General features: G+C 29.8%; 2 protein-coding genes and 1 long non-coding RNA gene across 9 annotated transcripts; 1 reads left to right on the forward strand and 2 right to left on the reverse strand.

The window, feature by feature from the left end:
- Positions 1 to 2,057: 2,057 nt before the first annotated feature.
- Positions 2,058 to 6,244, reverse strand: LOC124428472 (UDP-N-acetylhexosamine pyrophosphorylase). Of its 2 annotated transcripts, XM_046972527.1 has the most exons (5): positions 6,173 to 6,244; positions 5,945 to 6,098; positions 4,820 to 5,792; positions 4,301 to 4,697; positions 2,058 to 4,227 (listed from the first exon to the last, which is right to left on the reverse strand). In XM_046972527.1, exons 3-5 carry the CDS (start codon positions 5,293 to 5,295, stop codon positions 3,688 to 3,690), a joined length of 1,413 nt encoding a protein of 470 aa, XP_046828483.1. In that variant the 5' UTR covers positions 5,296 to 5,792; positions 5,945 to 6,098; positions 6,173 to 6,244; the 3' UTR covers positions 2,058 to 3,687. The 2 variants fall into 2 exon arrangements, with proteins under 2 accessions (XP_046828483.1, XP_046828484.1); XM_046972528.1 differs by lacking the exons at positions 5,945 to 6,098; positions 6,173 to 6,244 and having other exon boundaries at positions 4,820 to 5,335; positions 5,533 to 5,836.
- A 278-nt stretch (positions 6,245 to 6,522) lies between these two features.
- On the reverse strand, positions 6,523 to 20,520 carry LOC124428476. The gene is made up of 4 exons (XR_006943186.1): positions 20,389 to 20,520; positions 20,254 to 20,310; positions 20,080 to 20,197; positions 6,523 to 6,877 (listed from the first exon to the last, which is right to left on the reverse strand). It is a non-coding gene; the product is annotated as an uncharacterized LOC124428476 (long non-coding RNA).
- Positions 19,193 to 26,250, forward strand: LOC124428475 (ADP-ribosylation factor 6). 6 transcript variants are annotated; one of them, XM_046972537.1, is made up of 5 exons: positions 19,193 to 20,071; positions 22,154 to 22,279; positions 22,388 to 22,491; positions 22,588 to 22,786; positions 22,944 to 26,250. In XM_046972537.1, the coding sequence occupies exons 2-5, from the start codon at positions 22,198 to 22,200 to the stop codon at positions 23,084 to 23,086; spliced, it is 528 nt and encodes a 175-aa protein (XP_046828493.1). In that variant the 5' UTR covers positions 19,193 to 20,071; positions 22,154 to 22,197; the 3' UTR covers positions 23,087 to 26,250. The 6 variants fall into 6 exon arrangements, with proteins under 6 accessions (XP_046828493.1, XP_046828490.1, XP_046828489.1 ...); XM_046972534.1 differs by lacking the exon at positions 19,193 to 20,071 and adding an exon at positions 21,060 to 21,349 and having other exon boundaries at positions 22,168 to 22,279; XM_046972533.1 differs by lacking the exon at positions 19,193 to 20,071 and adding an exon at positions 21,066 to 21,349.
- Positions 26,251 to 26,481: the final 231 nt, after the last annotated feature.

Raw genomic sequence — 26,481 nt, forward strand, 5'->3', positions numbered from 1 at the left:
AGCAAGCTTTACGCGAGCGCAAACGAGTTTATAAATCCTTTAGATTAGCTATATCGAACGTGTATTCGTGTAGAGAGAAAGAGAGAGTGAGAGAGTGAGAGAGTGAGAGAGAGAGAGAGAGAGAGAGAGAAATAGAGCGAAAGATACATCAGATCAAATCAAATGTTAACATTTAAGGATTAATCGCAATCGTCCTATCCGAATAAAAGTGAAAATAAATGAATAAATAAATAATAAAAGAAGAAAGATGTTTCGTCCAACATATTTCAAATCTCTTATGCTCATATTTTAATGTAAACATTGAAGAAAAAAAAAAAAAAAAAAGAACGAGCAAGGAAACATAAGGAAAAAAAATATAAAAGAAAAAGAAAAGACTATATTATTTATTCTCCATTTGTTCTCCGGAAAGGAACCACAAGAACAATAATAATAATTATAATCATAATACTAATAATAACAGTAATGATGATGATAATAATAATAACGATAATAATAATAATAATAATAATAATCATAATAATAATCATAATAACAAGAATAATAATTAGCGAAAAACAAATGGCTTAAACATTCGCCTTTTATTGTTCGTCTGTCAAAATTTCACAAAGCATCTCTGAGTTTTGGGAAAAAAAGAAAAAAAAAAAAGAAAAAAAGATTGTTTTTTTCAAATTAAAAATATCGCCGCTGATTCCAAATGAAAAGGATTTTGTGGTAGAGTTTGGAAAATGTTGAAAACATTTCGTTGGCAAAGGAAAAAAAAGAAAAAAAAAAGAAAATTGCATTGCACCAGATAGATAGACATGTAGATAGTAATAAAGAGAGACAGAAAGCGAGAGAAAGAGAATGAGAGAGAATCAAAAAAAAAAAAATATAGAAAGAGAGAGAGAGAGAGAGATGGAAAAAGGATAGAATCGGTCGACTCTGTGGACGAGAGAAAAGCTCGGCTTTAATACGGATGCGCGCGACGTTTCCATCGATTCGACGTCGACGTATTTCACATAGAACGCGAGTATTTCCTTGCTGGAAAGAGAGACCAAAAGGAAGAGAGAGAGAGAGAGAGAAAGGGAAAACGAATCATCCTGAACAGCTAGACGTGACACGAGAAAAGGAATGATAGAGCATCGCCAACGAAAGGAGTAATTTTTTTTTTCTAAATCTTTTATTTCGATCAAAAAAGGAAGAAAAAAGAACGGAAGAAAAAAAAAACACAAGAAAGAAAAAGAGAAAATGGGGAAACAAAAAATTCAAAGATTCTTTAAATGATAAATAATATAATAATAAATAAATAAATAAATAAATATATATATATATATATATATATATATAAAATAATAAAATTAACATGAGACGTTTCGTTAGCTTATAACTTATTGAATATTATACGAGATTCATAATGATCGAGATTATCATAAGTATGTTTGTGTGTGTGGGTGTGGGTGTATGTGTCTGTGTGCATCTACGAATTAATTCAATGATCCACAAAGTGTCTAATGGAATAGTTCGTTTGATTGTCAGACTTTTGGAAAATCTTTCATCCTAGTTCTTTATTTCTTTTTCTTTTTCTCCTTCTTCTTCTTCATCTTCTTTTTCTTCTTCTTCTTCTTCTTCTTCTTCATCTACATCTTCTTGTTTCTTCTTCTTCTTCTTCTTCCTCTTCCCCATTTTCTCTGCTCTTGTCAATTTATTCTGTCCAAGTATAATTCATGGTTTTGAGATTTAGGAGCTCGTGGGGGGAAAAAAAAAAGATCGCGTTGCTTGGTGCCTTTTTGCGGCCTGTTTGTACGAAAGAGAGAGAGAGAGAGAGAGAGAGTGAGAGAAAAAAGAAAAAAGAAGAAAAAAAAACCCATTAACTTCGTCCAAAACAGTCACTTTTATATATATATGGATCCCCTCTTATAGACAGAGAGAAAAATCTTCATTTATTAAAGGAATATACTCTTCTAGATATTCTTTCTCTCTTGTCGATATATTATTATTTTAAAATTTTATTTTCATTTTATTCTGAGAAGATCGTGCCTGAAATAGACACGAGATCTCTTTCATTTTTTTTTTCTTTCTTTTTTTTTTTTTTTTTCTTTTTTTTCTTTTTATTACTTCATCCGATAACGTTTAATACAGCTCGTAGTAGTCGTGTTACTGAAAAAAAATAAGTAAATAAGTAAATAAGTAAGTAAGTTTCAAGTACATCAGGCGACCACAAGTTCCTATTTTACTCCCCGTATACATAATTAATATGTAAGGCACTATATGTATACACGATGAGTAAAAGAAAAAGAAAAGAAAATGGAAAAGAAAAAAAAAAAAAAAAGAAAAAAATAAGAAAAAAGAAGATAAAAAGAAAGAAAGAAAAAAAAAATTGCATTAGTCTCTAATTAATAGTCACGGGCATACAATCAGAAATTAGCGTATTATGCATATACATGGATTGTAAGAATAAAAATATACAGAATGTTATAACAAATTGTATCTGTATATATTTATGTAGACTTACGATTAATACCGCGAATGTATTTATATATATATATATATATACATATATATATACATATATATATATATATATATATATGATAGATCACACTTTAATTTTATTTTAATATTATCAAAATTGTAAAATTTTTTAGTGTGACGGATTTTCATAAATCCGTTCATTAATATTCGTTATCTTTATGTTACTTCGTCAAATATTTGGAACGATAAATATGCGTTATCGATATATTAACATATAATACAATTTCATAAATAATTCTTGTAGATGAATTAAAATAAAAAGAAATAAAAAGTTAAAAATTATCAATCTATTATTGGCATTTAATATTTTGTCATTCGAAAGCAGTAATCTAGTTTATCGATAATATCGATAATATAGCGACCATCGTAACTCGTCGATAATGCAGTAATCATCGTATTATCGATAATACAGTGATAACTAATCATTGTAACGTCGATATTGGTAAAAACAAAATGACCCAAAAAGAAAAAAAAAAATTATTATTAACAATTATTATTAATAATATTAATAAATACGATATGGTAAATTATACTATATCGTATTTCTTTAAACGATCATATTGCATTCATTAAAAAGTATATATTTAATAAACAGATATTACATACCATTGATATTGTATGATATTGGTATCTTGCTCGATAATCGACTAGACCGCAATATATACATTCGTTATCAAAAATCGCACACCGATAAAAAATTTTCTTATCTCATATTGAATCACAGCAATGTTGTACATTATTTCAATCGATTAACGATTAATAACAATATAGGTAAATATTTCTATGGAATAGTTTGTCAATGATCTATGATCTATTTAGGAGGTTATAAGTCAATGATCGAGTACTGATAAATAACTTCGTAGGTAGAGACACACCATGAATCATTGACGAGCTATTATTATAGAGTCAGAAAACATTGATAGTCTAAATTTTCCATAGAAACGAAAACATCAATTGTAAATATTAATCGTTAATTTAATTCAATATTGTCCAACATTGTACCGTACGTATGATTTTTAAATGAAGACGGAATATAAATATTTCCATTCTTCTTTAACAATACTGAAGAAATACAAATGTTTTATATCCCTTGGATAATAATAATAATAATAATAATAAAATTTCGATTAAAAGATCTTCTTTAATGCGATCTATTAATTAAGTTGTTTCATAGAATTATTCGATAACGCTAGGCCCTTCGAATGATTGGTCCTTCGCTATATTATTTAAATCCTCACCCGCGTATGAACGTAAAGGTGATATTTCAACATCCCCATTAATTTTTTGCGCGCCTGCATTTAACAACCACTTCTTATGAAGCCAAAGTAAATCATGACGTGCGGTAGAGGGACAATCCTGCTTGGCAGAATCCGAATTCTTAAGAGGACTAAATTCTTCTTCGCGAATACCTTGCCAGGCAACAAAATTTTTTGCGAACTTGAAGACATCAAATACAAACTTTTCAATTTTAATACCATTAGGACTGGTTGGAGTGCATTTCTTTCCATTATCATCGATGTAAGGAATCTTCTTCTTAGCTCCATGTAATTCCATTGATGCCTCGTACTTATTGCCAAGTGCCAATAAAAAATCTACGGTAAAATAATGATTGCATATATTTGCAGCATTGAACATCAGCCGACCGTCGTCCTGTTGAAGTTCCGCCGTTTCTTTTGAAATTTCACTATATTCAACGACTTGATAATGATCGTCCACCTAAAAGGAATAAAAATATAAGAACGTTAATAAAAGAAATAAATAATATTTTACATGATAGTCTTGTTATTACCTTACAAACCACTCCTACTGGCTCGGACGGTGAAGATTTTTCAATTACTTTAACGCCACAATCCGTTGATACGGATAAACAATATCCCAAAAATATAGGATCCGCTACCTTTACTAAGATATTATCTACGGAATGTACATGAATACTACGAATACCGCGTTGTACCATGTCGTCTAATACTCCTTGGACTTTCAATGCTTTGTACAATCCACCATTTCCATCGGGTGCTCTTGATATCTTATGTTTCTCATCTAAAATAATTTTTCCATTTAAAGTGAAACAAGGTAGCATACCTTGTTTAAAAGCCATTACATTTTTCTCCTTTAGACCAAAATAATCATTTTCTCGAAGATAAATAATCGTAGAATCGTGCGTGGCTTCGCTGGTCATTATATACCTAATCCAATAATAATAATACATTTATAATATATTCTTTTAATTAATTCATTACATATAAATAAATAATAATAATAATAATAATAATATAAAACAATTACGTTTTATATTATTACTACGTACCATATTATTTCACCCCTCTTTCCTAAATATTTCTCTGCCAATGTTTCCAATCTACGTATCCTCTCGGCTTGTAATTGAAATAAAGTTTTGTGGGATGGCAATCCAACTTCGTACATACCTTTAGGATATGTAACACCTAAACGAGTACCTTGTCCACCAGCTAATAATAAAACTGCAACACGTCCATCAGCTACTTCTTTTAATCCCAATGAATTATACATTTTCAATTCTTCTTTAGTACAAGCTTCGCCAGAAACAATATTATTTTCTGGTATAGGCTGTATTTTATCGTCTAATTTATTTTTAACAGCAGATAACGATGACGTTGCTCTATCATAATAAGATGTCAATTCGACTAAGTCTAATTCTAAAATTTCTTTCTCCAATATGTCCCTCTCCTCTTGCGATAACTGATCCCAATATTGTAACAGATGTTCCTGACCGTAGGCCACCAATTTTCTTTTCAAATTCTCCATAATTGTCAAAAGCTATGTATTTGACACTAAGGAATGACTTCTGTAAAACGGAATCCCGTTATCACCGTTGTAGTATTATCACGTTAATTTTTTTTTTCTTTCTTTCTTTTTTATCAACTCGTTGATAGAGAAACGTAAGCGGAGAGTGTCGATAAAACGAGTAAAAGAACCGGAATGAAACGAACGTAGAATAGTGAGAGCAACAGGTATGCACAGAACTTGTCCATTAGACCTAACCTGACTCGAAAGGAACGATACACCTTTACTTTCACAATTCCACGTAGCAAGCTTGATTCGATTTCTCTTATCGATGTCTGACGCCCCTCCAACCATCCGGGCATGTATATAATTCTTCTTTTTCTTCTCAGCATATCTCGCTACGATATTCCTTGACATTCACATCGAGGATCTTCCAGAAGACATTTTTCTACAGATCACCTCGAAAGGATCGATCTTATTACATTCTTTGTTTTTTTTTTTTTTTTTTTCATTTCATTCTTTGTGCACGAAATGAAACAAAACAGAAAAAAGAAAAAAAAAAAAGAAAGAGTAAATGAATAAAAATATAACCTATTAAATGAAACGAAATCAACGATTTATATTAAGAAAAAGATAAAGATATATATGGTCTTATATTATTTTCCATTACCTTTAATAATACACGTGTTACTCTACGCTTTTATACGTATATTCTTTCGTATGTGCGACGAAGTAAAAAAAAAAAGACTCCAAAGTGAAAGGTAAAAGGATGAGTAAAAAAAGAAATTCATATGGAGGAATGTGACCTTTATCCTGTTCGTAACCTGCAAAATAATAAAATAACGTTAACACTGTTAATTTATGTAATATTCTACTACAAATATTTCGAAAAGCATACAATCAATAAATCAAACCTATCGCATTCTTATGTGACGTTCGTGTAGACACTGAGTATTATATAGGTGTCGTCACTGTATGTATATATGCGCCTGCGTGTGTTGCGTAACACGCATGCGCACATCCCATCGACTGAATCTTATCATTTTTCACTTTAAAAGTAACAAAGCATTTTCTATCAAGAAATAACTATCAATAACAAAAAAATATATGTATATATATATATATACACATGAATATACATACATATATATATATTTACATACACATATACAGATATTTTTACGTTTACGTGTATATTCACATATATATATATATATGCACATACATTCGATAAGATAAGCAGAGAAATTTAAATATAAATATATGAGTGTAGTTAATTTAAATGAATTAGTATGACAGATAATATTCTATCGTAATAGTTTATACAAATATTTAAAAGTACAAAGTACGATATAGTAACACAACGAGAAAAAAATCGAAGCTCATTCTTTCTAAACGTGAAAACATAAAAAGACCGAAACACGCAAGGAAATTTTAATTTTTTACAAATAATTTTAATTAAAAATTGTCATACTTAAAAATTTTGATCTCCGGAAAGTTGGTTCTGTGAAATATAAACATAAACGCACTTTTTATTAACTTTGTTGATCGCCGACAAAGTTTTCTTTTGTACTCCGACGAGTGCACATAGAAATCCTCTTTTCTAAAAGCGAAAGATTACAAATTAATACTTCTGATAACTTTTCAAATATATAAATAATTTTTAACACACGTGGAGAGCAATAAACTATTATTTAAACAATAGTACATTCGCTTAAACATTAACAATACGGATAAACGGGAGAATATAAAAATAATTTTGATTTAAAATAGTAGTACTTTAAAATTTTGATTTCGGGACACTGGCCTTGTGCAGTATAAACATAAACGCGCTTGATTTTAACTTTGACCATTTCGGCATTAGTGTTCTCTTGCATTCCGAAGAGTGCACATCTAAACCCTCTTTTCTAAACGCGAATACTTAGAAATTAATACTTCTGATAATTTTTAATTTATTTAAACAATTATTAGTACACGTGAGGTGCAATAAACTATTATTTAAACAATAGTACATTCGTTTAAACATTAACAATACGGATAAACGCGAGAAAATAAAAATAAAAATTGTAGTACTTTAAAATTTTGATTTCGGGACCCTGGCCTTGTGCAGTATAAACATAAACGCGCTTGATTTTAACTTTGACCATTTCGGCATTAGTGTTCTCTTGCATTCCGAAGAGTGCACATCTAAACCCTCTTTTCTAAACGCGAATACTTACAAATTAATACTTTTGATTATTTTTTCAATAATTTAAACAATTTTTAACACACGTGGGGTGCAATAAACTATTATTTAAACATTAACACTACATATAAACGCGAGAAAATAAAAATAATCTTGATTTGAAATTGTAGTACTTTAAAATTTTGATTTCGGGACATTGGCCTTGTGCAGTATAAACATAAACGCGCTTGATTTTAACTTTGACCATTTCGGCATTAGTGTTCTCTTGCATTCCGAAGAGTGCACATCTAAACCCACTTTTCTAAACGCGAATACTTAGAAATTAATACTTCTGATAATTTTTAATTTATTTAAACAATTATTAGTACACGTGAGGTGCAATAAACTATTATTTAAACAGTAGTACATTCGTTTAAACATTAACAATACGGATAAACGCGAGAAAATAAAAATAAAAATTGTAGTACTTTAAAATTTTGATTCCGGGACACTGGCCTTGTGCAGTATAAACATAAACGCGCTTGATTTTAACTTTGACCATTTCGGCATTAGTGTTCTCTTGCATTCCGAAGAGTGCACATCTAAACCCTCTTTTCTAAACGCGAATACTTACAAATTAATACTTCTGATAATTTTTAATTTATTTAAACAATTATTAGTACACGTGAGGTGCAATAAACTATTATTTAAACAATAGTACATTCGTTTAAACATTGACAATACGGATAAACGCGAGAAAATAAAAATAATTTTGATTTAAAATTTCAGTACTTTAAAATTTTGATTTCGGGACACTGGCCTTGTGCAGTAATAACATAAACGCGCTTGATTTTAACTATGACCATTTCGGCATTAGTGTTCTCTTGCATTCCGAAGAGTGCACATCTAAACCCTCTTTTCTAAACGCGAATACTTACAAATTAATACTTTTGATTATTTTTTCAATAATTTAAACAATTTTTAACACACGTGGGGTGCAATAAACTATTATTTAAACATTAACACTACATATAAACGCGAGAAAATAAAAATAATCTTGATTTGAAATTGTAGTACTTTAAAATTTTGATTTCGGGACATTGGCCTTGTGCAGTATAAACATAAACGCGCTTGATTTTAACTTTGACCATTTCGGCATTAGTGTTCTCTTGCATTCCGAAGAGTGCACATCTAAACCCTCTTTTCTAAACGCGAATACTTAGAAATTAATACTTCTGATAATTTTTAATTTATTTAAACAATTATTAGTACACGTGAGGTGCAATAAACTATTATTTAAACAATAGTACATTCGTTTAAACATTAACAATACGGATAAACGCGAGAAAATAAAAATAAAAATTGTAGTACTTTAAAATTTTGATTTCGGGACCCTGGCCTTGTGCAGTATTAACATAAACGCGCTTGATTTTAACTTTGACCATTTCGGCATTAGTGTTCTCTTGCATTCCGAAGAGTGCACATCTAAACCCTCTTTTCTAAACGCGAATACTTACAAATTAATACTTTTGATTATTTTTTCAATAATTTAAACAATTTTTAACACACGTGGGGTGCAATAAACTATTATTTAAACATTAACACTACATATAAACGCGAGAAAATAAAAATAATCTTGATTTGAAATTGTAGTACTTTAAAATTTTGATTTCGGGACATTGGCCTTGTGCAGTATAAACATAAACGCGCTTGATTTTAACTTTGACCATTTCGGCATTAGTGTTCTCTTGCATTCCGAAGAGTGCACATCTAAACCCTCTTTTCTAAACGCGAATACTTAGAAATTAATACTTCTGATAATTTTTAATTTATTTAAACAATTATTAGTACACGTGAGGTGCAATAAACTAATATTTAAACAATAGTACATTCGTTTAAACATTAACAATACGGATAAACGCGAGAAAATAAAAATAAAAATTGTAGTACTTTAAAATTTTGATTTCGGGACCCTGGCCTTGTGCAGTATTAACATAAACGCGCTTGATTTTAACTTTGACCATTTCGGCATTAGTGTTCTCTTGCATTCCGAAGAGTGCACATCTAAACCCTCTTTTCTAAACGCGAATACTTAGAAATTAATACTTCTGATAATTTTTATTTATTTAAACAATTATTAGTACACGTGGGGAGCAATAAACTATAATTTAAACAATAGTACATTCGTTTAAACATTAACAATACGGATAAACGCGAGAAAATAAAAATAATTTTGATTTAAAATTTCAGTACTTTAAAATTTTGATTTCGGGACCCTGGCCTTGTGCAGTATTAACATAAACGCGCTTGATTTTAACTTTGACCATTTCGGCATTAGTGTTCTCTTGCATTCCGAAGAGTGCACATCTAAACCCTCTTTTCTAAACGCGAATACTTACAAATTAATACTTTTGATTATTTTTTCAATAATTTAAACAATTTTTAACACACGTGGGGTGCAATAAACTATTATTTAAACATTAACACTACATATAAACGCGAGAAAATAAAAATAATCTTGATTTGAAATTGTAGTACTTTAAAATTTTGATTTCGGGACACTGGCCTTGTGCAGTATAAACATAAACGCGCTTGATTTTAACTTTGACCATTTCGGCATTAGTGTTCTCTTGCATTCCGAAGAGTGCACATCTAAACCCTCTTTTCTAAACGCGAATACTTAGAAATTAATACTTCTGATAATTTTTATTTATTTAAACAATTATTAGTACACGTGTGGAGCAATAAACTATAATTTAAACAATAGTACATTCGTTTAAACATTAACAATACGGATAAACGCGAGAAAATAAAAATAAAAATTGTAGTACTTTAAAATTTTGATTCCGGGACACTGGCCTTGTGCAGTATAAACATAAACGCGCTTGATTTTAACTTTGACCATATCGGCATTAGTGTTCTCTTGCATTCCGAAGAGTGCACATCTAAACCCTCTTTTCTAAACGCGAATACTTAGAAATTAATACTTCTGATAATTTTTATTTATTTAAACAATTATTAGTACACGTGGGGAGCAATAAACTATAATTTAAACAATAGTACATTCGTTTAAACATTAACAATACGGATAAACGCGAGAAAATAAAAATAATTTTGATTTAAAATTTCAGTACTTTAAAATTTTGATTTCGGGACCCTGGCCTTGTGCAGTATTAACATAAACGCGCTTGATTTTAACTTTGACCATTTCGGCATTAGTGTTCTCTTGCATTCCGAAGAGTGCACATCTAAACCCTCTTTTCTAAACGCGAATACTTACAAATTAATACTTTTGATTATTTTTTCAATAATTTAAACAATTTTTAACACACGTGGGGTGCAATAAACTATTATTTAAACATTAACACTACATATAAACGCGAGAAAATAAAAATAATCTTGATTTGAAATTGTAGTACTTTAAAATTTTGATTTCGGGACATTGGCCTTGTGCAGTATAAACATAAACGCGCTTGATTTTAACTTTGACCATTTCGGCATTAGTGTTCTCTTGCATTCCGAAGAGTGCACATCTAAACCCTCTTTTCTAAACGCGAATACTTAGAAATTAATACTTCTGATAATTTTTAATTTATTTAAACAATTATTAGTACACGTGAGGTGCAATAAACTATTATTTAAACAATAGTACATTCGTTTAAACATTAACAATACGGATAAACGCGAGAAAATAAAAATAAAAATTGTAGTACTTTAAAATTTTGATTTCGGGACCCTGGCCTTGTGCAGTATTAACATAAACGCGCTTGATTTTAACTTTGACCATTTCGGCATTAGTGTTCTCTTGCATTCCGAAGAGTGCACATCTAAACCCTCTTTTCTAAACGCGAATACTTACAAATTAATACTTTTGATTATTTTTTCAATAATTTAAACAATTTTTAACACACGTGGGGTGCAATAAACTATTATTTAAACATTAACACTACATATAAACGCGAGAAAATAAAAATAATCTTGATTTGAAATTGTAGTACTTTAAAATTTTGATTTCGGGACATTGGCCTTGTGCAGTATAAACATAAACGCGCTTGATTTTAACTTTGACCATTTCGGCATTAGTGTTCTCTTGCATTCCGAAGAGTGCACATCTAAACCCTCTTTTCTAAACGCGAATACTTAGAAATTAATACTTCTGATAATTTTTATTTATTTAAACAATTATTAGTACACGTGTGGAGCAATAAACTATAATTTAAACAATAGTACATTCGTTTAAACATTAACAATACGGATAAACGCGAGAAAATAAAAATAAAAATTGTAGTACTTTAAAATTTTGATTCCGGGACACTGGCCTTGTGCAGTATAAACATAAACGCGCTTGATTTTAACTTTGACCATATCGGCATTAGTGTTCTCTTGCATTCCGAAGAGTGCACATCTAAACCCTCTTTTCTAAACGCGAATACTTAGAAATTAATACTTCAGATAATTTTTATTTATTTAAACAATTATTAGTACACGTGGGGAGCAATAAACTATAATTTAAACAATAGTACATTCGTTTAAACATTAACAATACGGATAAACGCGAGAAAATAAAAATAATTTTGATTTAAAATAGTAGTACTTTAAAATTTTGATTTCGGGACAGTGGCCTTGTGCACTATAAACATAAACGCGCTTGATTTTAACTTTGACTATTTCGGGATTAGTTTTCTTTTGTATTCCGACGAGTGCACATCTAAACCCTCTTTTCTAAACGCGAATACTTAGAAATTAATACTTCTGATAATTTTTAGTTTATTTAAACAATTATTAGTACACGTGAGGTGCAATAAACTATTATTTAAACAATAGTACATTCGTTTAAACATTAACAATACGGATAAACGCGAGAAAATAAAAATAATTTTGATTTAAAATAGTAGTACTTTAAAATTTTGATTTCGGGACAGTGGCCTTGTGCACTATAAACATAAACGCGCTTGATTTTAACTTTGACTATTTCGGGATTAGTTTTCTTTTGTATTCCGACGAGTGCACATCTAAACCCTCTTTTCTAAACGCGAATACTTAGAAATTAATACTTCTGATAATTTTTAGTTTATTTAAACAATTATTAGTACACGTGAGGTGCAATAAACTATTATTTAAACAATAGTACATTCGTTTAAACATTAACACTACATATAAACGCGAGAAAATAAAAATAATTTTGATTTAAAATTTCAGTACTTTAAAATTTTGATTTCGGGACAGTGGCCTTGTGCACTATAAACATAAACGCGCTTGATTTTTACTTTTACCAGTTCTTGATTAGTTTTCTTTTGTATTCCGACGAGTGCACATCTAAACCTACTTTTCTAAACGCGTAAACTTACAAATTAATACTTTTGGTTATTTTTTAAATAATTTAAGCAATTTTTAATACACGTGGGGAGCAATAAACTAATATTTAAACAATAATACATTCGATTAAGCATTAAAAAGACAGTAACGCGAGAGTAACTATAAATAATTTCTATTTAATGTTTCAGAAGTTTAAAATTTTGATCCTGGAACAATTGGGCTTGTGCAATATCGACATATTGGGACATTTATTGACTATGACAATTTGCAGTTCTCCTCCGAGGTTCAACATCGAAGGTTTTTCAGTTTGTTTTTGCTACAATTATCAACGAAAATTTTAAGTAAGTATATTTTCATATCAGACATTTGTTCAATAATTTATACAGTTTCTTTTTATAACAGTCATATTAAATATTTTGTTTGTATTTTTTTGTTTCAGAACTTCATTACAATTGCGCGCGTAGTAATGATGTAATCGAGTGTTTGTATCGCTAAAATAAAAATTATCGCGAAGTAGAAGCAGTGTTTGTTCGTTCGCGTTTCGCGATTTAATCATCAAATGTTTTTTCATCGACTGCGTGCAATGCAGTCGTTAGAGTCAGTATTTGTTCGCAAAATGTATTGCTTTTTTAACAGTCATACAGACTGTATTTATAAAAGATAATAGAATTTCGCGAATTAACTTCAGTGACCGTTCGTTAAAGAATAACTACCGCGTAATAGAGTCAGTGCATCATTGAAAAGGATTTCGACCAACTTCGATGTCAAACTATTTCATTTTCAATTACCTGCGAATCATCAATCACCCTCAACTTCGACCGAATTCGCGAACGAGTGTTTTGGAGCCATCGCAGAACTTCTTAAGTAGTGAGTGAATTTTTAAGTCCCTCCAATCACTCAATCATGTCGAGGACGAAAGGTCCGAATCGGCACGGGTGATTGGTTGTAATTAATTAGTAAAAGAGCATTGAGTGACCACGAGTAAATTTCTTCGGAGATTTACTCGTGAATGGTTTATTATTTTTTCATTTATTTATTAGATCAGGATAGGGTCTTCTTGTTCAAATGCGTTTATAATTATTTGATATATTGAATATTTTAATACATTTTTAAATATTTTACTCGCGCGGAAATAAGTAAAGAATCGACATTCATAAGTTCTAATAAAGAACGAGCAAGAAGACACTCGCGATGGATAGTCTCTGGATTACAAACGAAACTGTGGATGATTTTATTACAATAATTAAAATATTCGTTTGTAAGAAGGAACGTCCAAGGGTTTACTTTATATTTTTAAATAATTATTAATTAAATATTTAATCAATTTAATTTGATACAAGAAAAGTCTCGACAGAGTCATTAGTTTTGAAAGAGAAAAATCGAGTAGAATGATTGCTAAAAAACAAAGAGACGTAGTCCGTAAGCCTAGATGATAAATTAATTAATTTTTAGCTCAGGATTTTCAGCAATTAATATATTATTATCTAATTTCTAATTTTTTTATAATTAATATCCAATTTCTCCCACGCTGCGAAAAAGTATCTTTCGAAAGGATAATAAGTTTTCAGATGCGTTAGGGTTGTATTAGTGTTTTCTTTCATATCTTAGAATTTGAAATCAAATTTTGTCGTTACAGTTTTAGAGTGATAATCGATTAGGTTGAGGCACGAAGCAAACAAGAGGCTATATGTCGAAGACAACATGTGGCTCAAGAGGATAACTATTAGACTATTGAGTTATTTTCGAAGGTTCACTAGGAACTTTTGAGAATGGCTCTTAGTTTTACTATGTTAATATTTTAATTTTACCATGTTGTCACTCAAAATGCTCTTATGGTGATGGGTGTAGGGGTGTAAATTTAAAAAACTGAGACGAAATAACTTTCCGTAAATAATATTCCCACATTGCCACGGGTACGCGAATAGAATTATTTCATATTTTATGCCTTTTTAATATTAAACTTTTTTTTGAAACTTAATTGAATTTATGATTCTAATTTAATAAAATCAAATTTTACGTTAAAGTCGATTGATAAATTTTGCACATTTTTTCTTTTCTAAAGTTCAATTAAATTCATAATTTTATTTTAATAAAATCGAGTTCTATATTAAAATCATATATCTATAAGATGTAAAAATAATATAATATTTCTTTCAGAGAGAATAATATTCCTTTAGATCAGTTTTCAGAATATTTCATTTTTTATTTTAATTAATCTTTTATTTTTCTTAAGTTTAATTAAATTAAATTTCAGAATTTTATTGTTCGCATAATTAATATACATATATACATATTCTTTTTTCTTTTCTTATTTCTTTTCAGCTAGGGAGCCAGGTCGTGGGATCGCGAACACGTGAAGGAATGATTAATAAAGAAGATTATCTTAACATTTAAACAATATACGATACACGTAAAGTATAATTAATTAATATTTAAACAATAAGATATTCTTAGCAACGTTATAAAAATCATATACATGTATTGTCATTTACTATCGATTAATAGATATAATAATATTTCTTTCAGAGAGAATAATATTTATTTAAATTTATCGTTTATTTTTCTTAAGTTTAATCAAATTAAATTTAGCATTTTATCGTTCGTATAATTAATATACATGTATACTAATTCTTTTTTCTTTCCTTATTTCTTTTCAACTAGGTCCGGCTCGTGGGATCGCGAACACGTGAAGGAATAATTAATTAATATTTAAACAATAGGATATTCTTAGCAACGTTATAGAGAACATGTACATATATTATCATATATTATCGATTAATAAATATAATATTTCTTTCAGAGAGAATAATATTTATTTATATCTGTGTTCAGAATATTTAATTTCTTTTTAATTAATCTTTTATTTTTCTTAAGTTTAATCAAATTAAATTCAGCAATTTATCGTTCGTATAATTACTGTCATTTCTATTTTTTCTTATTTACTGTCATTAATTATCCTCTATATATATATCTCGTGTGGAACCCATGGGTGTGTGCATTTGTGTAGGTTACTGTCTCAGCATCTTATAGAGCTGCTTCACTTTTCTTCTCTTTCTGGGCCTCTCTTTTCTATTTCATATTTTCATTCTTATTTACTATTATTAATTATGATTTATAAGTCTCGGGTGGGACCCATTGGAGGGGCCCATGGGTGTGGGCCTCTGTGCGGGTTGCTGTCTCAGCATCTTATAGAGTTGCTTCTCTTTTCTTCTCTTTCTGGGGCTCTCTTTTCTATTTTATATTTTTCATTCATATTTACTATTATTAATTATGATTTATTAGTCTCGGGTGGGACCCATGGAATGGGGACATGGGTGTGGGCCTCTGTGCGGGTTGCTGTCTCAGCATCGTGTAGAGCTGCTTCTATTTTTTTATCTTTTTGTAGCTTTCTTTTCTATCTAATATTTTTCTTCTTTAATTATGTTTTTAATTATGTTATTAATATGTTATTTCTTTTCATTATGTCTTTTCAGATTTTTATTATGTTATTTCTTTTTAATTATGTTACTGATATATTATTTCTTTTCATTATGTCTTTTCAGATTTTTATTATGTTATTTCTTTTCATTATGTCTTTTCAGATTTTTATTATGTTATTTCTTTTTAATTATGTTTTTATGTTTTTAGGTTTGTTATTAATATATTCTTAATAATTTTAATTTATAAGCTTTAGGTAGGACCCGTGAGAAGAAGCGGACTGTTGCTTCAACAGCGTGCAGACTTACTTCTATTTTCTTATCTTTCAGCAGCTCTCTTTTATTACTCATATTTTTCTTCTTTAATTATGTTATTAATATGTTATTTCTTTTTATTATGTCTTTTCAGAATTTAATTATGTTATTTCCTTTTAATTATGTTTCTTTAATATTTATTTATGTTATTTCTTTTTAATTATGTTTTTATGTTTTTTTATTATGATTCTAATTATGTTATTAATATATTGTTATTAATTATGATTAATGTTTTAGGTGGTACCATGCGATGATGCGGGCTGCAGTTTCAGTATCGTGCAGAGATGCTTCTATTTTCATTTCCTTCTCCAGCTCTCTTATCTATTTATATATATATATATATTTTTTTTCTATTTATAATCTGTATATATATTGTGTTTTATTTTATATATTTTTTTGTTCTTTTATTTTCTCTTTATCTTTTTCTTTTACAGTATAGATCATCGAGGGGTAGTTTCATCTGCGGCCGGATGACACATCCCATGGCAGGATTCATCATCGATTTTTACACGCGAATACGGGCAGGATAGGAGAACACTTGCACGTGTGTCGGCAAGCACAGGCGTGGGTGTTCGCGGGCGCGATTAAACTTCGTTTGATTGTTCGTATCGAAAACGCGAATTTAGAGTAGAGTCACCGTTTTTCTAATACTCACGTGAATGAACGCGGGCGCGACTTAAAAGTCCTACCGGGGACTTCGTTTAAATTTGCTCGAATATTCGATTAGATTACCTCGCGAACGCGTTTTTTTAGAGTAGAGTCACCGTTTTCCGAACACTTGCGTGGGTGTCCGGGCGCGATTAAAAGTCCTATCATGGACTTCGTTTTAGTGTTGAAATTCGGGGTGCGCGAACGGTTTACCTTGTAGTGCTGTACATAGTTGGCTGATATTATGATAATCCTAATGTTTGGTAGCGGGGCGGAAATCCCGACAAATATCATGGAAAGTCTAAATACCGGTTAACATATGTCACTTTGGATTTCAACTTAGAGTCACCGATATTCTAACACTCACGTGAGTGTTCGCGTGCGCGATTAAAAGTCCTACCGGGGACTTCGTTTTGTTTGCTCGAATATTCGATTAGTTTATTTAGAGTAAAGTCACCGTTTTCCGAACACATGCGTGGGTGTCCGGGCGCGATTAAAAGTCCTATCATGGACTTCGTTTTAATGTTGAAATTCGGAGTGTGCTTCGGATTTCAATTTCGAGTCACCGTTATTCTAACACTCACGTTAGTGTTCGCTTGCGCGATTGAAAGTCCTACCGGGGACTTCGTTTTATTTCTTCGATATATCGATTAGATTACTTCGCGAATTTGGATAGAACAATAGAATCTACGTAATTATAACACACGTGAGTATCGCGAACGCGATTAATGCGCTTTGATTGTTCGAAATTCGGAAGCACGAATTTAGATGTGCTTAATAATCCGTTATGCTCGAGGCGAGGGTGTTGAACGGTAAAGCTCTCTGTAAGTGGGGTCCCTGTAGCTGAGGCTATATACCTCCTGTTAGCTAAGTCGCCCTAAATATCCGAAGCGGAAGGCATAAGGGATCGGTATCGCGGAACGCGGATTTTAGAGTAAAGTAGAGTCACCGTTAGCTCGTGGGTCTCCACATGCAGCAACCTCCACGTGGTGAGACCTGGGTCGTTAATACTTGCAAAGTTTAATTATAAATCTTATAATGCAAGTATTATCGAGCGAATGGCTGCATATTGTATTACTTTTCCATAATTTTTTTAATCTAATTCCAACTAAACATTAACATATTTCCATCTTATATAGCTAATAATACTTCGAAAGAAGAAATATCACAGAATTTATTGTACAATAATTTCTTAGACAAACTAAAAGGAAATTTTTCTATCACACTTTTTTGTCCGCTGTTATTTCTATTTATTCTTATTCACTCTCACTAATTATCCTTTATATATCTCGGGTGGGACCCATGGGAGGGGCCTGTGGGCGAGGGCTTCTGTGCGGGTTGCTGTCACAGCATCATATAAAACTGTTTCTCTTGCCTTATCTTTTTTGGGGTCTCTATTCTTCTCTTTCTGGGGCTATCTTTTCTTACTCCGGTTCTCGTTTCTATCTCATATTTTTCCTTTTGAATTATGTTTTCAATTATGTTATCATTATGTTATTTCCTTTTAATCATGTATTCTTAATATTTATTTATGTTGTTTCTTTCTAATTATGTATTTAATTGTGTGTCTAATTATGTGTTTAATTATGTGTTTATGTTTCTAATTATGTTTTAATTATGTTCTTAATTATGTTTTTAATATATTCTTATTAATTATGATTTATAGGTCTTAGGTAGGATCCATGGAATGGTGCTGAGCTGCACTTTTATTGTTTCTTTCTCTAGCTTTCTTATTTATTTATATATGTTCATTTTCTATATTATTTACTTATTATTATATTTATTTTCTATTTATAATCTATGTGTATATTATGTTTTATTTTATATATTTTTTTGCTTTCTCTTATTTTTTTCAGGATAGATCATCGAGGGATAGGTTCATCTGCGGCCGCATGATACATCGCTTGGCAGGATTCATCATCGATTTTTACGCGCGAATACGGGAAGGATAGGAAGAACACTGGCGCGCGTGTCGGCGGGCACAGGCGTGGGTGTTCTCGGGCGCGACTATATTACGTTTGATTGTTCGAATCGAAAACGCGAATTGTAGAGTAGAATCTCCGTTTTTCTAACACTCGCGTGGGTGTTCGGGCGCGATTAAAGGTCCTACCGTGGACTTCGTTTGATTTCTTCAAAATTTCGATGGGAGTACTGCGCGAATTTCGGCTTAATAGTAGAATCTACGTAATTATAACACACACGTGAGTGTCGCGACGCGATTAGTATTTCTAAGGAGTGCGCTTTGTTTGTTCGAAATTCGGAAAGCACGAATTCGAATGTGCTTAATAATTCGTTATGTCTGAAGCGGACGGTGCAAAAGGTGGAGCTATCTGTAAGAGGTGTGTAGTAGCTGAGCTACGCATACCCTGTTAGTTAAGAAGCCAGTGCATTGAAGCGGAAAGGTATTGCGGATCGGTATCGCGGAACGCGGATTTTAGAGTAGAGTCACCGTTAGCTCGTGGGTCTCCACATGCAGCAACCTCCACGTGGTGAGACCTGGGTCGATAATACTTGGAAAGACTAATTGTAAATTTTTAAATGCAAGTATTACCGAGCGAATGGCTGCTTAAATAAATTTTGATTTTGTATATGTATAAGTTTAACTGTAAACAAGAAATAAAAAATTTAACAACTACTTACATTAGCGTATCATTAATAAACCCTTGTCAATCAATCTGTCTACAGGTAAGTATAATAATCTATACTATTATTTTTACTACATACTACAATTTTTCAAAAATCTGGCACTAATTCAATTCTTAGATAACGCGTGACAAGGGTATTTAATTTATAATGCACCAATGCAATAGGTATATAGTGGAGACAATGTTTTCTTATTGAGCTTATAGTTCATATTTTGTCCATACCTGTCGCTGAAGTCACATACGCTACGGGCGAAAGATGGTGAACAGCCTTAATTATAGATAAAAGTCGTTTTGTACGTACCTAACCTATTTTATCTTGATAGTAGATTAATACAATAAGAAATAGTAATTTGTCGTTCATACTTTCTTTCTGGATAACTTTTTCAATCAATCGTGAAATTAAAAGGAAACTTAATTTTCTATAAAAATATTGAAAATGTTTATATGTATTTCATTTTACTTTTCTAATTCTTACCTTTGCAAAACTCTTATGCAAGTTCTTCTATCATTTGTTACATCATATTCTCCTAACCTAAAATCAGATAATTTCTCGATATAATTTTTACGTGTAACGATTAAAATTTTGTAACGTCTTTACACATTTATATACCATTCTATGTTTACAGTAACTAACAAAATTTTCTAAATTAATTGTTATAAATGACGTTTCTATAAGTACTATTAACAAAATCTTATCTCAGAAATTTCCCAACTCTTAACTTATCGACAATAAAATTAATTTTACTAAAAACTGTATATGTTGTTTCTAGGAATATAATTTAGATGGTGCCACGAACAATTTCTCGTGCGATTTTATCATCGCGAATTATTAAAGGAAAAAAATGAGAAACATTATATTATAAAAAAGTATCCTAAAAGAAAAGAACTAATATCAAAACAGGGAAAAAATTAACAATACGATAAATAATTCGAAAGTTTCTTTACAAAGTAAATAACAAATTATTCTTGATCTTTCTAAAGAATTAACTTTACCATAGCACATAACTAATCAATTGTTCGTTTAGTCGTTTGTTCCACGCCCATTTCAATTTTCAAAGAATCTTTCAATTATATTAAAAAAATATATATGCATAATTGCATATATATATGTATGTATATATATATATATATATATATAAATATGTGTACATGAATAATTTAGAAAATTTAAGAAAAATGATTGAAACGGATGAAAATCGGAGGAAATTGGAATATTTTATAAAAAATTAACCATAATTGTCTCTCATAGATGAAAAGAACTAGTATAGTGGCAATATGTGGTGGCGCCTAAAATTATGTGTGAATTTAGTATATATAATATATATAGTTATATATACATCGTATACACATATATACATACTTCAACGATCTCAAGCTAAAGTTGCGTTTTCTTTCAAGTTGCACGCGTGTGTTCCTTGGAACTTGCGGGAGCATTATGTTATACGTGCCTAAATAACGTTTTTGGTAATGTTACTGCAGTATTACGACTGTATTAAAAAAGTTATGTGCAGTGTCGTGTTGTGATGTACCGATGTGCCGATAAAACAATCGATCTTTGTAAATGTTTTACGGTAAGTTTTGCGAAAATAACGTGTGGACGCGCGTGTTAATTGATCAGAAGAGAATACGATTGAGAGACTGCAACATACTTAATAAAATTCGTCATCGATTGTCATGTAAAACGTGTGGGCGACGATAAAAGAGTTATCCTAATGGTCGTTATGCTTGTCTTTTACGTGTACGAATTAAAAACGAATTTATTATATTCCAAATGGTAAAGTTATAAATTATTATCCGTGCGTGTGCGATCCATATACAAATTTCGTCCCACATAGGTAGATCTCAGCTTCGTTTTTATTTTACTTTTATACTCCAAAGATTTTTTTTTATGTTTTCTTTTTTACTCTCTCTCTCTCTCTCTCTCTCTCTCTCTTTCTCTCTCTCTCTCTCTCTCTCTCTCTCTCTCTCTCTCTCTCTCCTTTTATCATCGTCTTCAAATATTCATCAATTTCATTCATAATATAACAATTAATTATTAATCTTGCTTTTATTTATATATCTTTTCACGAGTAGTATTAAATTTTTATTTTGAACCTTTTTTTTTTTTTTTTTATCTACTCGAACGTTATGTAGCTATTCTTCAGAGGTTATGTATTTATATATTGCAATTTGTTTCTCTAATAAAAAGCTATAATAGTAATTAATAAATTTATGGACAAATTAAATTGTATATAATAAAATGCATAATAACTATTAACAATATATTAGAAAAGTAAATCCGGTAGAGTAATTAGTTATCTGAGAATGATGTGATAGTTACTTGTATTATTGTTAAACTACTAAAAAAAAGTCTTGAATTTTCTAATATTATACAGTATATGGAATCCAGGTGGCAGGTGCCTAGAAAGCAGCTGGTAAGATGGGAAAGTTGTTGTCAAAAATTTTTGGCAACAAGGAGATGCGAATTCTCATGTTGGGATTAGATGCTGCAGGAAAAACTAGTATCCTTTGTACATTTATTAATTCATATTTCATTAGTCAGTACTTCCTGATGGAATACTATCTGACAGATCTATCATGTATTTCATTTCCTTGATTATTTATGTCAGCAATATTGTATAAACTTAAATTAGGACAGTCTGTGACAACTATACCGACTGTAGGATTTAATGTAGAAACTGTTACCTATAAAAATGTTAAATTTAATGTCTGGGTAAGTTTGTACTAAAACAACATTTATCATTAATAATGGATAAGAATGTGAAGCATTTGCAATTAGAATTGATTATCACCTTGTGTGTTATTTTAGGACGTAGGTGGACAGGATAAAATACGTCCATTATGGCGTCATTATTACACAGGAACACAAGGTCTTATTTTTGTAGTAGATTGTGCAGACAGAGATAGAATTGACGAAGCACGTCAAGAACTCCATCGGATTATAAATGATAGAGAAATGCGTGATGCTATTATTTTAATTTTTGCTAACAAACAAGATCTTCCTGATGGTAAGTTATACTGCAAATAAAAAAGTAATCATTTAATTTATTGTAATGCTCATAATTCTTATCATACAAATTATTATTATTCCTTGTAGTATATAGTTCATACATGAGAAAACAATTGCGCATTGATTTAGTTTAAGAATTATTTATTTTCATATAGCGATGAAACCCCATGAGATTCAAGAAAAGTTGGGGTTAACTAGGATACGGGACAGAAATTGGTATGTTCAACCATCATGTGCTACAACCGGAGATGGGCTTTATGAAGGCCTTACATGGTTGACTAGTAACCACAAATTATGAGCAAATATTTATTTTTGATCAATTGGCTAAATATGGAAAATATACACCTGTATTTTTATTTTAATTTATCATACGGAGGCTCTGTAAGGCACAATTGACATTGATCGAGTCAATGGGATGATTTCGATAAAGAAAAGATACTGCAATTCAGAAATGCTCCTTACATACTGTGGTGTGTGTTCCAATAATATTGATAAATAAGAGCATAGTAATATATCATGAAGCCAACTAAGAGAAATTGTAACCATTATTATTATTATTATTATTATTATTATTAATTAGCTGTCCATTGCCACCCATAAAATGTAATTAAAACATTATCGAATAGAATTATATACTTTCAGACTGCATTTTCTTATAATTTAAACACTTTTAGAAGCATACATATTTATAAAAAAAATGTGCTGTAACGATTACAAAAATATTTTAACATTCACAACTTTAGCTGTGGTATTAAGGAAATTGTACATCCTTACAGATTGACATGCCTTCTTCTGACTGTATATTATTACAATGTTTTAATGTGGTCATATACTATAACAGTACATTGATACACTATGTAATGTATAATCTAAATGATAATTCACTTTTTCTACAACAGGATATTCACAAAATTCATCCAGTCCATGTAGTCTTCCAGTTCTAGTGAAGTACGTGAAAGTGTAAGTCCAATTGCATAATATTTCCCTGTCTTACTTTATTTTTTTATATTATTAGCAATTCATACACTTTCATACTTCACTTTAATTGAAATTCATTAATATCTTATACAAAATGGACATGTTCTTTCGCACAAACTATAAGGGGCAAAATATCGTATGACTTGCAGTTATACACATTGATACTATCAGTTAAAGGAACATGTTATTATATAACAACATTCACACATTGCCAACATTTTTACTATATGCAAAAATTATTATCATTAAATAAACAGTTAGAATTAGGTTGCCATATTTCTGACACAAATTGTAAGTTCTATGAAAAATGTATCTTGCGAATCCTTCATTACTTTTTTATAATTAGTAGGATAAGAACTGAAACATGAATTAATATTCACAACTGTTTAATTAAATTATAAATTCCAGTTTTTATATTATTAAAAAGAAAGAGAAAAGAAATACAAGTTAACATTATATATTAATAATCACAATTATAAGTCTATAAAAACTGTTCCTTTAATAATTCATATTAGGCGACTTTCATAAAATCTCAAGTTGAAAAACAAAGGAACACTCTGTGCAAAAATATGATCTAGATTTAGAGAAGGATAATAAAAATCGGGCTTTGGAATAACATGGTACTTTCTTTACCGATATGCAATGATCCTAATGAAGGCTCTATGGCTATATTATTGATACCAATTCATAACTCATTTCATATTGCAATGGATCGACTAATAAAAATTTTCTTTGATTTTTAAGTACAAAGCTTTTTATTAAATTTTCTTGTTTCACTACCCATTACATAGTTTAGAATTTATACAAAATTAAACTTAATCAATGCATTCCAATATCTCTTCAGTTAATCTACACAAAAATCCATACAATTTAACTATCATATAAAATCGTATATTTCAGATATTAATGCTGAAGAGAAAGTGATATAGAATTCTATGTTATTCCACAAGAAGTCATACTTTTTTATATGCTCCATTGTATATAAAACCATAAGTATTATACGGGATTGATAAAAAAATATAAGCATAAATAATATCATTAAAGTCATGATAAAATAAAGAATGTGCACACTACTTATCTATCTCACTTATATTGTGTCATATTTCATATCGACATTTTTAAAAAATTATGAAACTTATGTACAATCTAATCGTTAGTATACAATATAATTTTAAACGTTTAATGTTATTTCAAAAGTTTCTTATTGATTCATATGTGCACAATCATGTATCTGTTTATTTTCAATGTAAAACCTGACTCTTATTAATGTCATGCAATTTTGCATATTTATTCCTATTATTATAATAAAGGAAATATGAACAAAATTGAAAGACATTGATATATAACCATAGAGTACTTGTATTAATAACAAGCCAAAGCCTGAGCACTCTATAACAAATTTATAGCACTTTTTTCAATATTACATTTTATTGTGCATATAATGACTATTTAACTAATAGCAATACAATAATAGGTTTTGCCGAGAACGGAGTAATAAAATCACTTATGTACAAAATATAGACTTGATTCTCATACTTGTTGATTACTTATAAATTGATATTACTATGCAAAAATATTTTCCTGCCGCCCGATGTAAAATTATCATATGCGCAGATCTATACAGGAAATAGATCAGTGCTGAAAATAAGTTATTAATAAAATTGCTTATATTATATGCCCTTCATTTCCTTTTTCCAATTTTGTTTTTCAATTTTGCGCGACAGCAGATTATATATTTATAATAGTATCATGTTTAATGACATGCAAGTTAAAATTGACTGGTATCAATTTTGATTGATGCAGATGTCACATCAAATAATTATATGAACATACACACATCTTTGTAAAAAATATTTTGCTTTTCTATTAATAGAATTAACAAGATATGTATAAACATTATGTCAAACTTGGGGGCCACATGTTATTAAGTGCTAAATCATGAAGACATTGGAAAATAAGCTGTATTAGTTTACTCCATATTATCTGCACTAACAGCCAAAAATTCCTTTGCATCAAAAAATAAGAAATTACGACACAAAAAGTAAAAAAATAAAAAACCTGGCTTTTGCCTTTAATAGACTAAAAATTATGTCATATATTTATATATTTTTGCTATTAAATATTATTAATTTAAAAAAAAAAAAGAAAAAAAAAAAAGAATCTTGATCGGTAGACATTGGAATTGTATTCAATCTCTTTTGCAGTCTTTCATAAAAATACAGAAAATAATGTAATAACATATGTGACTTTTAAAATAATACAAATATTTAAAAACTTGATAGAGATAGTAAAGGTGCAATTGGATTTTCCCGGTTTTTAGTGTATGTAAAACACTATTATAGCACAATCCATATATACTTCTACAATAAACATATTAGTTATATGGAAATTTTTATAAAATGGAAGTTAAAGTAATTTAAAAACTATACATGTTTATGTACATTATTATAATTTGTATAATAAAGATTTCTTTAAATTCCTGAATTCAATGCTTAAAGCATATTTGAAATAATAAATTCTATTTTTTTTTTCTTTTTTCACAAAGGGAAATATATAAAAGGACACTATAACATAACACAAACATATATTTATATGATTCCTTTTAAAATGATTCATTTATCTTATAATTATAACAATTATGCCTGTAGTAACAAATGCTTGTCATTAATTCATTAATAATTCATTAAATTATTTCAAATATTAATCAAATTAGCA

This window comes from Vespa crabro, chromosome 12 (assembly GCF_910589235.1).
Source record: "Vespa crabro chromosome 12, iyVesCrab1.2, whole genome shotgun sequence".
Lineage (NCBI taxonomy): Eukaryota > Metazoa > Arthropoda > Insecta > Hymenoptera > Vespidae > Vespa > Vespa crabro.

Bases quoted from the DNA above. Each gene is read 5' to 3' on its own strand.
- LOC124428472 (XM_046972527.1), bottom strand. From the start codon at position 5,295: ATGGAGAATTTGAAAAGAAAATTGGTGGCCTACGGTCAGGAACATCTG. The intron at 4,698-4,819 runs GTACGTAGTAAT...TTATTGGATTAG, and splicing joins AAGAGGGGTGAAATAATATG to GTATATAATGACCAGCGAAG. The intron at 4,228-4,300 runs GTAATAACAAGA...TATTCCTTTTAG, and splicing joins CAGTAGGAGTGGTTTGTAAG to GTGGACGATCATTATCAAGT.
- LOC124428475 (XM_046972537.1), top strand. From the start codon at position 22,198: ATGGGAAAGTTGTTGTCAAAAATTTTTGGCAACAAGGAGATGCGAATT. The intron at 22,280-22,387 runs GTATCCTTTGTA...TATTTATGTCAG, and splicing joins AGATGCTGCAGGAAAAACTA to CAATATTGTATAAACTTAAA. The intron at 22,492-22,587 runs GTAAGTTTGTAC...GTGTTATTTTAG, and splicing joins ATGTTAAATTTAATGTCTGG to GACGTAGGTGGACAGGATAA.